The sequence below is a fragment of the Clarias gariepinus genome, chromosome 11 (genome assembly GCF_024256425.1).
Source record: "Clarias gariepinus isolate MV-2021 ecotype Netherlands chromosome 11, CGAR_prim_01v2, whole genome shotgun sequence".
Classification (NCBI taxonomy): Eukaryota; Metazoa; Chordata; class Actinopteri; order Siluriformes; family Clariidae; genus Clarias; species Clarias gariepinus.
This window is the reverse complement of record NC_071110.1, coordinates 1,859,324-1,875,000: the sequence shown is the minus strand read 5'-3', so window position 1 is coordinate 1,875,000 and position 15,677 is coordinate 1,859,324. Positions and strand designations below refer to the sequence as shown.

General features: G+C 40.9%; 1 protein-coding gene across 1 annotated transcript; it reads right to left on the bottom strand.

Moving 5' to 3' along the window:
* Positions 1-7,792: 7,792 nt before the first annotated feature.
* On the bottom strand, positions 7,793-15,079 carry amotl2b (angiomotin like 2b). The gene is made up of 11 exons (XM_053507799.1): positions 14,903-15,079; positions 13,390-14,021; positions 13,124-13,286; positions 12,017-12,161; positions 11,839-11,928; positions 10,758-11,011; positions 10,429-10,625; positions 10,219-10,323; positions 9,960-10,114; positions 9,758-9,838; positions 7,793-8,799 (listed from the first exon to the last, which is right to left on the bottom strand). Exons 2-11 carry the CDS (start codon positions 13,968-13,970, stop codon positions 8,720-8,722), a joined length of 1,851 nt encoding a protein of 616 aa, XP_053363774.1. The 5' UTR covers positions 13,971-14,021; positions 14,903-15,079; the 3' UTR covers positions 7,793-8,719.
* Positions 15,080-15,677: the final 598 nt, after the last annotated feature.

The window sequence follows — 15,677 nt, the reverse complement described above, 5'->3', positions numbered from 1 at the left end:
TGGTCACAGTGTTATAGTAAACAGTACACGCATGCAAGGATGTTGATTATACCAGTAAGGTACGCACACTAAGACCCAGCAGGGAAGGCGATTTCTCACAATTCTACAGTGCAAGAGAGAGAAAAACCGTTGCCTCAGTTGTGATCATGTGACGCTCGGCGTCAAAACAAGAAGCGCATGCGTGATACATGATACTCGTGAACCAAGACAATGCTCGTTTTTCAAGTCAAAATTTATTAAAAATCTTTGCTCGTCTTACGATTACGTTACTCGCAATCCGAGGTTCCACTGGACAGTTGGATGGTTGGGTCAGTGGTGGCTCAGTTGGTTTAGGCTGTGAACTGGGTTACTGGTTGGAAGGTCGGGGGTCCAAACCCCAGCACACTCAAGCTTTCACTGTTGGGCCCTTGAGCAAGGCTCTAAACCCTGTCTCTGCTCCAGGGGGCGCTGTATCCTGGCTGACCCTGGGCTGTGACTTCAGCATCCAAACAGAGATATGTGGGGAAAAAAAGGTTTTACTGTGTTGTAACGTGACACGTAATTGAATGTTTTTAATATTATTATGGATAAACAAAACAGAAAGATGAAGGGATGAATTTTTGGATGGATGGTACAGACATGGATAAAATGGATGGATGGGTGGATGGATTGAACAGACAGATAGATGGATGGAGAATGGATATGTATGAGAGCTGTAAGACAGTGGTAAAATGTGCTGTAGGTGTGACAGAAGAGTTTAAAGTGGAGATTGGCCTGCATCAAGGATCGGCTCTAAGCCCCTTTTCGTTTGCTCTGGTGATGGACAGGATGACAGATGAGATAAGACAGGAGTCCCCATGGACTATGATGTTTGCAGATGACATTGTGCTCTGTAGCGAGAGCAGGGAACAGGTGGAGGAAAATTTGGAGAGGTGGAGGTATGCTCTGGAAAGCAGAGGAATGAAGGTGCAGGATTTTAAGTACTTGGGGTCAACGGTCCAGAGCAACGGAGAGTGTGGAAAGGAGGTGAAGAGGCGGGTACAGGCAGGTTGGAATGGGTGGAGAAAAGTGTCAGGTGTGTTATGTGACAAAAGACTATCAGCGAGAATAAAAGCAAAGATGTACAGGACAGTGGTGAGACCAGCAATGCTCTACGGCTTAGAGACAGTGGCGATGAAGAAAAGACAGGAGGCAGAGTTGGAGGTAGCAGAGCTGAAGATGTTGAGGTTCTCTTTGGGAGTGACAAAGATGGATAGGATCAAGAATGAGTTCATCAAAGGGACAACCCATATTAGATGTTTTGGAGATAAAGTCAGAGAGGCCAGATTGAGGTGGTTTGGACATGTTCAGAGGAGAGATGGTGAATATATCGGTAGAAGGATGCTGAGGTTGGAACTGCCAGGCAGGAGGTCTAGAGGAAGACCAAAGAGGAGATTTATGGATGCAGTGAGAGAGGACATGAAGTCAGTTGATGTGAGAGAAGAGGATGCAGAGGATAGGGTTAGATGGAGGCAGATGATTCGCTGTGGCGACCCCTGAAATGGAACAGCCGAAAGACAAAGAAGAAGATAAATGGATGGAGAAATGGCATGGATGGATGGAAGGGTGTTACAGATGGATGGATGGATGATGGATGGTATAAACAGGGGATAAAACAGACAGACAGACAGATGGATGGATGGATAGAAAGGAAAGTGAGTGTCTTTCTGAGTTGCTGCTGCTGGAGGGTTTAGTGTTTGTGTTTAAGGCGTCTCCTCCACGTGGGCTTTATTTTAGTAACACACATTCCTGTGGCAGTGAAGTCATCTCTCTCTCTCTCTCTCTCTCTCTCTCTCTCTCACACACACACACACACAAACACACTGAGCAGAGTCTGACTGGTGTTTCTGTTCCAGTGCTGACAATGATGCCCCTGTTCATTATATACCACTCTGTGTGTGTGTGTGTGTGTGTGTGTGTGTGTGTGTGTGTGTGTGTGTGTGTGTGTGTGTGTGCGCGTGCGTGTGTGCGTGTGTGTGTGTTTGTGTGATTTTAACACCCTGTGGGCGTTCAAGCAGTGTGTGTTTAATTCAGAGCATGTGTTTACTGCACAAAGCTTCTGTGGTTTTTAGTACATAAAAAATTTAAGTGTTTTGTCTTTAAATAGTTTTTGTGTGTGTGTGTGTGTGTGTGTGTGTGTGTGTGTGTGTGTGTGTGTGTGTGTGTGTGTGCATATTTTCTTTGTTTTATAAGAATTCAGATTGGATTATTTCACCAGATTCCTCAAAGCTTCCCGCTGTCTGTCTATCTGTCTGTCTGTTTGTCCAGCTGTCCTTCTGTTTATTTGCCTATTTCTCCATCCAACTTTTTATCTATCAGTCTATCAGTCTGCACCTGTCTGTCTGTCTGTCTGTCTGTCTGCAACAAATCAGTACTGCACAGCCAGGCGTGAAGAATCCATCAGAGAGAGAGAGAGAAAGAGAGAGAGAGAGAGAGAGAGTGCACAACAGAAAGAGACAATAAGAAAGAGAGTGCAATATTAAGACACATAAAAGAAAGACAGATGCAGGAAAAGAGAGGGAGACAGGAACAACAGAAGACAGAGAAAGTATGAGTAAATGAAATGAGAGAAAGGACGAGAGAAGGTGAAAGTATGAGAGAAGGACCGAATGAAAGCACGGAAAACAAATAAATAAGCAGAATAAGAGAGAGAAAGAGAGATGGAGACAGTGAGAAAGTGGGACATGAGAAATGTAGCTTAATAGAAAGAAAGAAGCCAGGCAGAATGAGAGCGTGATAGAAGCAGGAAAATAGAGTCAAATAAAAAGACAGACAGCTGGACAGAGAAAGAAGGAGAGATAGACAGATTGAGAGAAACTGGGAGAAAGAAGGACATATTGAAAGACAGTGAGGTATAGAGATATAGAGACTGGAAGATAGATAATGAGACAGATATGGTGAATGTCCTGGCTCCTCGTCCAGGCTGTACCCCGCCTCGTACCCCGGATCCCCTGGGTTGGGCTCCAGGCCTCCATGACCCTGTGCAGGATAAGCACTACAGAGAATGAGTGAGAGAGACTGATGGAAGTAGAAAGACAGACAGAAAGAGAAAGAGTGGAAGGGGAAGAATGCTGACTTGACCGTTGTCTTGAAGATGATTAAAAACAGTAAGACACAGAAGGTGCTGAACCTGGGAGATCTTCACAAGGAGTGGAGTGAGGCTGGAGTCAGTGCATCAAGAGCCACCACACACAGACGTCTTCAGAAACTGTCTATCTCAAGTCGCTCCTGAACTAGAGACACCATCAGAAGTGTCCTACCTGGGGTGGGAAGAAACAGAACTAGACTGTTGCTCAGTGGTCCAAAGTCCTTTATTTAGATAAACGTAAATTTTGCATTTCATTTGGAAATCAAGGTCTGGAGGAAGAGAGGAGAGGCACGGGATCCACGTTGCTTAAGGTCCAGTGTGAACTTTCCATAGTTGGTGATAATCTGAGGTGCCGTATCATCTGCTGGTGTTGTCCCCACTGTGGTCTACAATATCCGAAGTCAACACGGCGTCTACCAGGATGTTTTAGAGCACTTTATGGAGATGCTGATTTCCCTTTCCAGCAGGACTCACAGCGACAAAACTACCACTAACTGGTTTGCTGATGGTATTATGGTGCTTGACTGGCCAGCGATCTCACCTGACCTGAACCCCATAGAGGATCAAAACAGATGAGCCTGATGCAGAAATGCATCCTAAAGGAATGACATTCTATTTCTTAAGGTGCACTGTATATGAATGTGTTTGTGTGTGTGTGTGTGTGTGTGTGTGTGTGTGTGTGTGTGTAAGTGTGTGTGTAAGTGTGTGTAAGTGCGTGCGCATGCTTGTATGATGATGTAATCGTGAAGTTTTTGTACTCTGGGGATTAACTCCGGAGTTAAAGCAGATCAGTGAGACCTGAACCGAACACCACCGTGGTTTCTCATGTTTCCTGATTTTCTTTTTCACTTCTCTTCCTGTTTGTACATGTACATCATATTTGTGTTTCTATCCTAGTTACTAAGGGAAATTTCCTTTTGGGATCAATAAAGTGTCTATCTATCTATTAAACTCATGCTAATGAGCTCAAGCGGTTTACAGAGAGCAGATGTCACCTGACACACTCTGGTTCATCAGGTTCCAGGTTGTTTTCATGTTGAGAAGCTCACAGGTGTGCGATCCTCAGGCTCGGCTTCAGTCCGTCACATGATCAGTGTGGCTTTGGCTCTGACTCACTGCTGTTTACCTGCTTCACTGTGAAACAAACACGGACACACGCACACACACACACACACACACACACAATCAGTATGTAGATTAGGGTCATGAACGTCACCTTCTACACACCTTTAAGTCGAGTCACATCATGGGGCTGCAAACTGGCAGCACTAAAATGCAATTAAAAAAAGTTTTAATTTTTTTTTTTTTTTAACAAACCTCAGTATAAGTCTCTTCCAAATGGTTGAGATGTCACTTCATGGGAAATGTGTCAGTACTTTAATAATAATAATAATAATAATAATAATAAAAAACACCAAAAATATAAAAATTGTTTATAGTGGTAAACACATGCTATTTAAAGACACAATGGCATCTTTTTAGATTCTGTAGTATAAAATAGCTCAAACGATATATCTTCAATAAGATACACTTGAATCAACATGTGCTCTACCATTCGGTTGAGCGGAACCGTAAGAGGTTCAAAGTAAGCTAACAAATGTGTTTTTATTGTATTAGTGATTTTCTAAAATCTCCACACCACAAATATTATTTGCTTCAGGCCTCAAAAAGTTGTTTTTTTTTTCTGTTTGTTTGTTTGTTTGTTTTTTAATGAATGGTGAAAATAATTCCTTAATTCCAAAAACTTCTCTGGAAACAGTAACAAGTTTATATGCTACTTTTAAAAAAATTAATGCAGTACACGAATTAATAATTTGTTTCATTCTTTCTTTTATCTATTAAAGTTTTTGCATCAAATGTTACGAAGCTCCTGATGCATAAAATGAAGACATGTGTATTTCAGCACTTCTGTCCTGCTTGCTGAGATTAAACGTCCTCACTGATGCCTCACACGCGAGTGTGTGCCAGAGGATATTAACCAAAAACCCAGCAGAGTCCCCACACAGGACAGGTGAGCTTGTTTAACCCTTTAGTTTTGTGTGAGTATCCACCACTGCTCTGTGACATAAACTCACATTTTTGCGAAAGCGGATTAACGGCTCTGTAGATCAGATCAGTACGTACAGGACATTTTCCCTGTAATTTAAACTTTCTGTCGTTTTGCTACACATTGGATGATTTCTGGGTTCTGATTGATCAGAGGACATTTAATTTGTTTTCTATAACAGCAGCTCTGAGAGTCACAGATTTGTATTAATGTTTTCATTCTAATACATTAGCATTTTTACACTAGCAGCTCCTTCATGGGTACATGTACAGGGGACGCTCCAGAACGGGTTCATCAAATGGTTGATAGAGGAATACAGTTGAGGATGTGCGCTAATAGAAAAGTAATCAACTTCAGGATAGTAACAGTAACTCAGTTCATCGTAGATTAGTTTTCTGTAACAAATATTTGTATAGTATATATATAGTATAGTATAGTACAGTATAGTACAGTATAGTATAGTACAGTATAGTACAGTACAGTGTAGTAAGGAAATTAAAAGTTCAGATCTGAGCTTTATATCATAATAGTACACAACATACTGTACACAATGGTCACTTGTGGTCTGTGCCTTATTAACAGACAGTGTGAGTGTAACAGTGTGATTTTGATTAAGTTTAGAGAGCATCTCTAAAGGCTAACCCCTTTATCATTTTGGGGTTGAAAAAGTGACATTCTCAAATCTTACGTAAACCCACCCTATACATTAAGGTGCTCGGGTTGATCATGAAAATACAACTAGTTTTGTTTAATCACATTTCAAACCTGAGAAATATTATAGTATGTTATAGTACTGTACAGTACAGTATACTGCAGTATGAAACTCAGAGGCACAGATTTCTGCTCTGATGCTTTATAGAATGAAACTAAGTGCACTAATTTTTTCACTTCGACTTAACTAATCTGTGCTATGAATTTAGTTAGAATCGAAGAATGTCAATATTTTTTCCTCCAAACCCAACAATGGTGTACTTACCCCTTACCCCTTACCCCTTACCATTTTGGGGTGAAATTTTTGACTTTCTCAGAAGTTCACCAAATTCACTCTACACATTAGGGTGGTCCAGCCAACCATAACTATGTACTTAGTTTTGTCGTATCATATTCCAAAGATTATGGTAAGTAAGTACCATAAGATTATTGCCCTCCGGACCTGTCTGACCCATCCTGGTGCCCCGCTTCTGGCTGAAGATCTCGTCACATGGATGCCCCGTGTGTCTCTCTGGGATGCGTCTGGTGTCTGGGAATGATTCTCTCTACCTAGAAAATGGTTCTGGCCTTGACTGGTGTTGGCAACTGTTTCTCTGGGGACTTGACAGTTCGATAGTTCATGACTGGAACTTCTTACAAGTCTACCTGGGTCTTCAATAACTACCTGGACTCCATATTAACATCAATTAACATCAGCTATTATAGCTGAACTGCCTCCCACCCTACACACTGTATAAATGCAGATCATTTACTGCTTTTTGTTTCACCCAAATGAGGATGGGTTCCCTGTTGAGTCTGGTTCCTCTCAAGGTTTCTTCCTCTTACCATCTCAGGGAGTTTTTCCTTGCCACTGTCGCCCTCGGCTTGCTCACCAGGGACAAACTGACCATTTTGATTCATACAAATTCACATTTCATACAAACCTAAATAATTCTTTTGACTATGTAAAGCTGCTTTGCGGCAATGAAAATTGCTAAAAGCGCTATACAAATAAAATTGAATTGAATTGAATTGAATTGAATTATGGTACTTACTGTTTTGAGAACTTTTTTTTTTTTTTTTTAAGATTATTATTATTATTATTTATTACCTTTATTCTTTATTACCTTTCTTAGTTAACAACTGTGAGCACCTGTAACCGAGCATAAGCAATTTCCCTCTGGGATTAATAAAGTTATTTGAATCTTGAATCTTGAATATCCAAAGATGTCTTCACCTTCCAATTGCATGGTGTGATTTTGGTGAAAATCTGAGAAAGTCACATTTTTGGCCCCAAGAAAACACAGAGGCTGACCCTTACCATTCTCCACCAAATTCATCCAGCACGTTACTGCCGCTGAGTTTATGCTATAGTACCGTACAGTGCAGTAGATAATAGAATAGGATAATGTGGTATAGTTTAGTGTGGCATAGTGCAGTACAGTATTGTAAGGTCTAGTATAGTCTTTTCCCTTTTGTGTTGAAATTAAAGTACTCTATTTGCCTAAATCCATCTATCTATCTATCTATCTATCTATCTATGGTATAGTACAGTATAGTATAGTATAGTGTGGTGTAGTATAGTATATATATATATATATATATATATATATATATATTTATCTAATATTACAGTATAGTGGAATGTGATGTAATATGGTATAGTGTAGTAAAATATAGTGAAATATGGTGTGACTATTAGTCAATATGAACATCAGTGCGGCTCTCATGACGTGTTCGGTATTGGATACGGGTGGAGCCGTGTTGTGCTTAATAACCTGACGCTGGAATGTTGCTTGCACCCACTACAGTTCGAATTACTCATCATCAGTCACGAACAGGTTTCAGTCAGCGTCAGCCAGATATATGACAAAGTATTCACACTCATTCATTACATTTCATTCAGTGCGGATATGAAAGAAACACTCAAGCATTTTTAAGAGACACTCTAATATATTAAGACTTTTATTTATATTTACATGTGTGTGTGAAATGTTCCCGAACGTTCACATCTTTATGAGAGTTGGAATGAGCAGATCCCTTAATATAAAATAGCAAATATATTAATCTTACATCATATGTTACAGGACGGTAAACAAAATATACGTAAGTAAGCTCAGCTTGGCGTGACTGTGTGTACGACACACTGACCAGCAGATGCATTGTACAATGAAAAAGGGGAGGAAAATAAAATTCCTAAATCTTAAAACCACCAGGCCTGTGGTGTTTTGTTTCCAGCTTCAGGGAGGCTGAGAGAAAGAAAATGAAAAGAATGCACAGTGAAGGTGGAGCTGTTAAAAACCACAACAGGTTCAGCCTCCAGAAGAAATTCAACAGAATAATAATGTGGTGAGATCAGCGATGAGAGCGTGTGACCTTCATTTAAAAAGGAAAAAAAAGAGAGAGAGAAAAAAAAAACTCCAGAGATGTAAAAAACATTCCCAGATAACATTCTTAAATACATTGCAGGTTTAACATTTCACAATACACTTTGTATAAATTACAAATTCTTAATCCTTTAAAGGGCGGGGCCTTCATGAAGCCTGAGGCTTTACGATTTGTGGCAACATGTAAAGCATGAACGAAACGAGTCAATAACCGCTCGCAAATATTTACGCAGAAGTGCCACGCAACTGAATCCAGATTCGCGATTCATTAAAAATGACACATTACATTCTCCGGTTGATTTCTTAATCCCGGTCTCTCTGTGTGCATCAGCTCTTCAGTCGTTCCTCAAAAGGTTTACGTTCACAAACGTCCCAAAAGTTTTATTTCCCCTTCAAAAACCTGCTTGAGCTCAGAGAGAGCTCGGTTCAACGAGCGACAGGAACGCTTCGGTTCGGATCTTTTGGACACCTCGGAGTCTCTGGCGGCGTTCAGATGAAGATTTCCACTGCCTCGGCTTCCACGTTGTCCAGACCTTTGAACAGATTCACAGTCTTCTGCCTGCTGCTTTCTGTAAAAGAAAAATAATAAAAAATCATGTAAATGAACAAGGAAGCATATTTTCTGTAAACACATACCAAAACTTTTAGATAAGACATCGTTAACATGCCACACTGAGGTTTGTGTAGTTTCAAGATCACAATCTTCTCTTTGAACAATATAAGAACAAATTGCCTCATAAAATTCGGTTGTAATCCAGATTCATTTAAAAATAATTCTGAGGGTGAGTTGGGTTAAACTCCTTCAGACTTCTTGAGAAGATTTTGACTAGTTTCTTTAAAAAAAAAAAAAAAAGGGAAACCTTTACAAAGCCTCAATGTTTTGTTTGAGTTTTCCATTCAAACTGTGGCTCTTAATACTGGACTGGTTAATAAATGACTAACTAAAAGCTCGTGTGTGAATATTTAAAGGTTGCATCCCATGTGTTAAGTTTAAAGATGTAATTTTCACTCCAGCAAATATAAATATCTTGACTACTGGACCATTTAGTGAATAGTTCTCTTTATTACCTTTTTTTGTTTCACGTTTGTTATATAATCTCATGATTAGAAATACTAGCTCTCTGCTGGTTTTATTCACTTGCTAAAATACTTTTGTTGCAGTGTTTCTGCGCTCGTACCATTGTAAATATTTACACGCTGACGTAGACACAACATATCACATTCCCTTGATTACTGTAAATATTTCTTCACATTCACAAGCTAACATGCTGCTCTTTTTTCTCCCTCTCTCTCTCTCACACACACACACACACACACACACAGTTTGTAAAACGATAACCACTGCAGTACAGCTCGAGTCTAGTCGATGTGTACTCTGCTGTGTGACTCTGCTGTGCAATGATCCATGCAGAGTTCATACTAATCACTAACTCATTCTGTTTTTACATTCTGCCTTATCATCATATACAGTATGTGTGTGTGTGTGTGTGTGTGTGTGTGTGTGTGTGAGATTTAAAGTGTACTGACCCAAGCTACTGGAGGGCTGCTCTGAGATACGGGTAAACCTTGACTCTGCCTTTCCTGTCTGATTATCTGTGTCACACCTTCCTAAAAAAATGGAGAAAAAAAAAAAAGAAGGATTTAAAAACACAATAATAAACGAAATAAATGATGTCACTATGCATTAGCATTGTTAGCATAACTACCACTAGTACTATCACATTCTTACCTTTATTATAGAAAAAGCTTGAGTCAGAGTGGGCGGGGCTACTCGAAGACACCTCCTCACACGAGTCATCTTTATCATGTTCCTGCTGGAGCCGGTAATGAAGAACACTAATCACCGCATCCTTCTCCATGATCTGCCCGTACAGAGCACGGATCCTGAACACACACACACCATTTGAGATTAAAGATTATTCAATCTGGTTAAGTCTATACACAAGCATGTTGGATTTGAATAAAATACAGTGTATATGATCTCGTACCTGTTCTCTACATCCTGGTCCTGTGTCTGAGCAGCAGGCAGATCCTCACTGTAGCTGGTTTTACATGAATGACAAGGTGAGCGGTTGTTGATGATGGTGGTGTCTCTGTGAAAAGGGAAAAAAAAAAAAAAAGACACGTGAGGTAAATAATCGCAGATTCAAACGCACGTCTATACGTTTATACTACCAGGCGTGAGTGACAGCCTTTACCTCTGCGCTGCCGCGGTGGCCGCCGTGTCCATGGCGAACTCCATCATGGTTTTCTCCTCCAGATATTTCTGCTCCCAGCGCGTCACGTCGGCCTCCAGGGTGAGAATCCGCTCCTCTCGTTCTCTTAGACGCTCCAGCAGGGAGCTCACGTTCGCCGAGGACGCGGATGAGATCGCTGGAGACGTTTGCGTCTGCCTCTGTTTGAGTTGAATTAAAGAAATGTTGTGATTAGAGTAGGGCTTATCATTAAAATCAACAACAATAAAAAAAATCATACTAATCACAATATGAGATTTTTATTGCGTGTGTGTTTGTATTCACGTGCGCACCTGTTGGTTCCTGAGCGTGCGCAGCTCCACCTCGAGTCGTGTCCTCAGTCGAAGCTCCAGCCCCTCCCTCTTCTCACAGGTGGCTTGTAACTGAGCCAGCGCCCCCTGCAGACGCTCCACTTGCTCCACATACGCATTTTTCCTGTGCAGTTCGGCTTGCAGCTGCCGGCTGCGTTCCTGCGCAGAGCTCGTCTCCTCACGCAGGATCTGCATCTCGCGCTCCAGTCGCGCACACTGCAACTTCTGCTCCTCGTCTAAGAAATACAACAAGAGAGAGAGAGAGAGACTGAGTATACATCATCAACAGAGCAGTCAGTTATTAAAGAATAAGTACTAGTAGTAGTAGTAGTTTATCTGTGTTTTGCCCTCATTTCTGAACTTTGCTTTAAATGTTTTTGTTTTCCAATTAACCCTAATAAACACAACAAATACCTGGCGTATTTAGTTATTCAACTGAATAGGATTATTTAGTAACTATGATAAATTAATAACCCAGTAACTACAGTCAAGCTAATATAAATAGTTTGTGTTTATAAGACTCAGTGTTTACAGGGCTAAGCCTGCTGTCATTGCCGAGATTACTAAAATCAAGCCTGCCATGTTTGCGTTAGAACTTCCTGCTCACATCCTAGGAATTCCGTTGCGAAATACGGACCATGTTGTTTTTACGCAAGAAGCCAAGGAATGTGAAAGGGGGAAAAAGGAAAAGCAGCCACCCTCCTTGTGACACACACATTCTTAAAGTTTTACATTCCTTCTACTTTTTCCCACCGTAAAAAAAGAGAAAAAATAAGAAGATATTGTGATGAACAGTGATCGGTCTACTTTCAGGACAAAGGTCATGTGTGGTGTCAGTAAAGCAAATTCCTGAGCTGAAAGACTACGAACTCGCTTCCCGTTTGAGGTTCAGTGAGTTAACAGACATGCAACTTTTATAACCTGGGGTTATAGTAATAGTCTCAAAAGATACAAAAGGTTAAAGGTGACTTCTTCCACTAAATATTTACAGGTACTTGCAATTTTTAACAGCCATGATAAACACTCAACTGCTTTAACGATACGACTTCATAACATTACTCACTCTGCAGGCGGAGTTTTGCGATGGCCTGCTCGTTTTGTTCCGCAGCCTTCACGTCTTTCGCTGCTTGAACATTGCTGCTTTCCAGACTGTCTGTAAAAAAATTTAAAAAACAAACACATGAACATTTGTACTAATCAGATAAAATGAGATATGATTGCAGGAGTGTGTATGTATTTACCTCTCAGCTCCATGTTGACTTCCTGAAGCCTCTTAATTTCAGCCATCAGCTTGTTTCTGAGCTCCTGCTCCAGTGTTTCTCTCTTCGTGCAGCCCTGCATCAGCGTTTCGTAGGCTTCAGAGATCCTTTGGATTTCCTGTTCCAGCTGTGAGAGAGAATTTGTAATATGTTAGACATGCACTAACCTCTGTAAAATAAATCAAGCAAAAAGTAGAATTTTATTCCATGAAAAAAAAAATTCTACCATATAAAGTAATGCAGACAAATCCATGACAATACTTTTAACCAGTTATGGTGTGATAATTATTAGCACATGACTAAAACCATGTGACTCCCACCTAGCCCCGCCTCCTGACCTATAATGCCTGATTATGTATGTGCAGAATTGTGGCGTGTAATTGTACTTTGTGTAACTCTAGTCGCTGGCATTGAGTGAAACATTCCTGTCTTAAGTCTCCACACACATGCATGCACACACACAAACACACACCTCATTGGCCTCATATGGCAACAATGAGGTGTTATTCAGCCCAGGTGAGTTTACACAAGGCGGTGCTCTCTCTCTCTCTCTTTCTCCCCAGCAATTATCATTCCACTGGAGTGAGAGAATGCTAAGCTATGTTGACGCAAGGTTTATGGACACTTTAAGCTAAGCTAAAGTTAAATACACAGCTGTAGAATGAATCGGTCACCTGACAAGACAGCCCAGCTGGAGCGATAGACCAGGTGACATCATCGCTAATGTTAAACACTCAATTATGTCAAGGCATTTAAAAAAAATTTTTTTTTAGGTAAATAAGCTCCTGGAGAATACGAATGATGTTATGCTACCCTCAAAATGTCTCAGAGACATCTAAACGCTTACAAAAATATTTACACCCTACACCCATCAGGTCATGCCCATCACAGAATGCTCGGTATGTCCTCTTCATAACTGAACAATGAGATTAACGTAACATTGCGTACATTTGTCTACTAAGTCAAAGAACCTAATAGGTAAAACAAGTAGTGCTGAAAACAGGGTGGCTCCTTTTATGTATCCATGTCAAAAAATACACATTACAATTATTTTTTTATTTTAAAAAACACATGGAGAAATTATTTTACCTTCTGAATCCTGAGAGCCTTTTCTGCATGGCCCTCCAGCTCCTGCTTTAGTCTCTCGTTCTCCTTCATGAGCAGCTCCATTTGTTGGGAGACCTCCCTGCCAGCAGGGGGCGCGCTGCATAATACATGCCGTACTTCAGGTGAAGGTACAGTAGGGATGAGTCTAAAAATAAAAGAAAATCAGATTTTTATGAAAACAGATTTAAAAAACAACAACAATCTGCAGTGCCTACAGTAGGTACGGTGATGTAATCGGTGGTTTCTACCTGATGTGTTGGGAATGAAACGGTGGTGGAGGTTTCTGGTAGAACGTCTCAAACTCATGAGTGTGATCAGACATAGAGGTGTGAGGCTGAAATCCCAAGTGATGCTGTCTAACTTGATAGCCTGCTATCTGCGGGTAGCTAGACGAAGAGCTTGCAGAGAGCGACTCCATGTTAACGTCCTTGCGTAAAAGCGAGAGCTGCGTGAGACGCTCGCTGAGTGACCTGTCGTGGCTCGGTTTCAGGTTTTCATCTGGGTAGATCTGTCCGTCCTGGCACCACTGAGATGAGGCCACGAGCTGTGCATTTGCCTTGGCCTGCTCGTACGTCGGGAGCTGCTCTTGGTGGTAGGGAAGATAGATTTCAGAGTGCTGGAAGTCCACGTGGTGCTCTTGGCCCTGCGGTTCCTGACGTTCTTCCTGGGAGAGACTGTCGGGAGACGAACGAGGGCTTCCATTCACCACACTCCGTAGGGCCTGCTGCTGGATGGCCAGGAGGGTGCGAGCATCCGTGGGGTTTCCGTAACGCAGCTGTTCCTGGATCAGTCGGTGCAGCACCGTGTTCGACGCCTCCTCCGTTCGCATGTTGTCTGGGATAAAGGTGAAGGGTTGCTTGGATCAGTGCAGACTAAAGACCTGAACAAAAGCATGAAGGAGATAAGAGTTGTAGAGTTCAAATACATCGCACAGAAATTCACTGGGAGAGGTGGGCGATATGATATTTACAGTATATTGCAAAACTTCTCTCAGTACAATTTTTTACCTATTGCAGTAAAATCCTTCTATCTTACGCTCTTTATCCTTTACCCTACCTTTATTTTTTTAGGTAATGAAAAGTTGTATGAGCATTTTACTGCGTATCATACTGAGTATGGTCGTAAATGTTTACTTTTCAGAATATTGTAGGTGTCACAACTTCAATACAAATCATTAACTCCAATTAGTCTCACAGTAAAATCTGGATTTAAAGTGACTTTCAAAATACATTTTAAATAGAAAAATATTAGGAGTTTAGTTTAAAAAATGTGAAAATAATAAAAACAAATACATTTGTAAATATATAAATTCCAGGTACCTTTCTGTATTTATTTTTCATTATATTCTTTACATTGAATTACGTGTTCTAAGGTTCAAATTAATTACAAAATTAGAACATACTTTTAAATATATTCCAAAGGCTAAACAGTGCAAGATAAATGTACCTGTCACCTGTTGAAAAATAAGTAAATAAATAAATAAAACAGAAATAAAAATGCTTCTCGATGTCACGTGACCCAGGTTAATGCCAGACTATCGTCACGCCGCATTCCTGAGGTCAAAAGAGGAATTAATCCGTCGCTTAACGCCTCAAAAACAACAATGTCGTCCGAAGTCATACGATTTATTCCAGAACGCGATATTTACTCAGTTATATCAAGGTTTGAAAAAAATTAAATGAAAAAAAGTATCCTCTTTTCGACGAACACCGGAGTCTCGCGGGCGCTTTCGCTTGAGGGGAATATTGTGAATAAATTTACCTTAAATATTCTTCTCACATCAAGTCAGGGCTTCTCTTCTGAGTTTCAAAATGTGTGTAAGCACTTCTGGACGGGTTCCTGTGCGTGTATTATCTCCTGTTTGTGGACATTATTGAAGCGGAGCGCGGATGATGTGACCCGTTCTGTGTGTGAGCGCTGCGGCGTCTGAGCTGAAGAGCCGCGCGTGGGGATCATAAATAGCTAAACTAACCGCGCGCGCGGCAGGAGAGCGAGCAAGAGGGGGGGCGGGGTTTTCAGTTCGCTGCGAGTGAGGAATGTGAGGAATGTTTGAGCGCGCGTGCGCGCGTTCTCGCGGCTTATCTCCCTCAGGGATCGCGGCGCGCGCTTGAGCGAGGAAGGAATTTGAATTGAAAAACAAAAAAACCGTTGATGTACAAGTTAGCATCTGTGCTAACAAACCTGACTGAATAAAAATATGATTATTATTATTATTATATGATAATGATTAAATTATTTTTTAACAAGTTATACACAATTAGATTCAGTGAACAAGAATATGATATATAAAAAGTAGTAAACCTAAAAAAATAATTTCAAGCAAAGCCACTGAACTTTTTTGTATTTTTGAATACGCTTAGCGGCTGCATCACTGCATCACTGCCTGGTTTGTGAATTGTGCCATCTCAGACCACAAGACCCTACAGCCCAGCAGATCATCGGGGTCTCTCTTACCTCTATCACAGACATTTACACCACACGCTGCATCCGCAAGTCCACCAACATTGTGGCTGATCATACACAACCCTCACTCACA

What these genes read in the sequence shown, in the direction of transcription:
- amotl2b (XM_053507799.1), bottom strand. Translation starts at nt 13,970, where the DNA reads ATGCGAACGGAGGAGGCGTCGAACACGGTGCTGCACCGACTGATCCAG. An exon ending in TTTCATTCCCAACACATCAG is followed by an intron (nt 13,287 to 13,389) that starts GTAGAAACCACC and finishes TTTTATTTTTAG; the next exon opens with ACTCATCCCTACTGTACCTT. An exon ending in GCACGCTCAGGAACCAACAG is followed by an intron (nt 10,626 to 10,757) that starts GTGCGCACGTGA and finishes CAACTCAAACAG; the next exon opens with AGGCAGACGCAAACGTCTCC.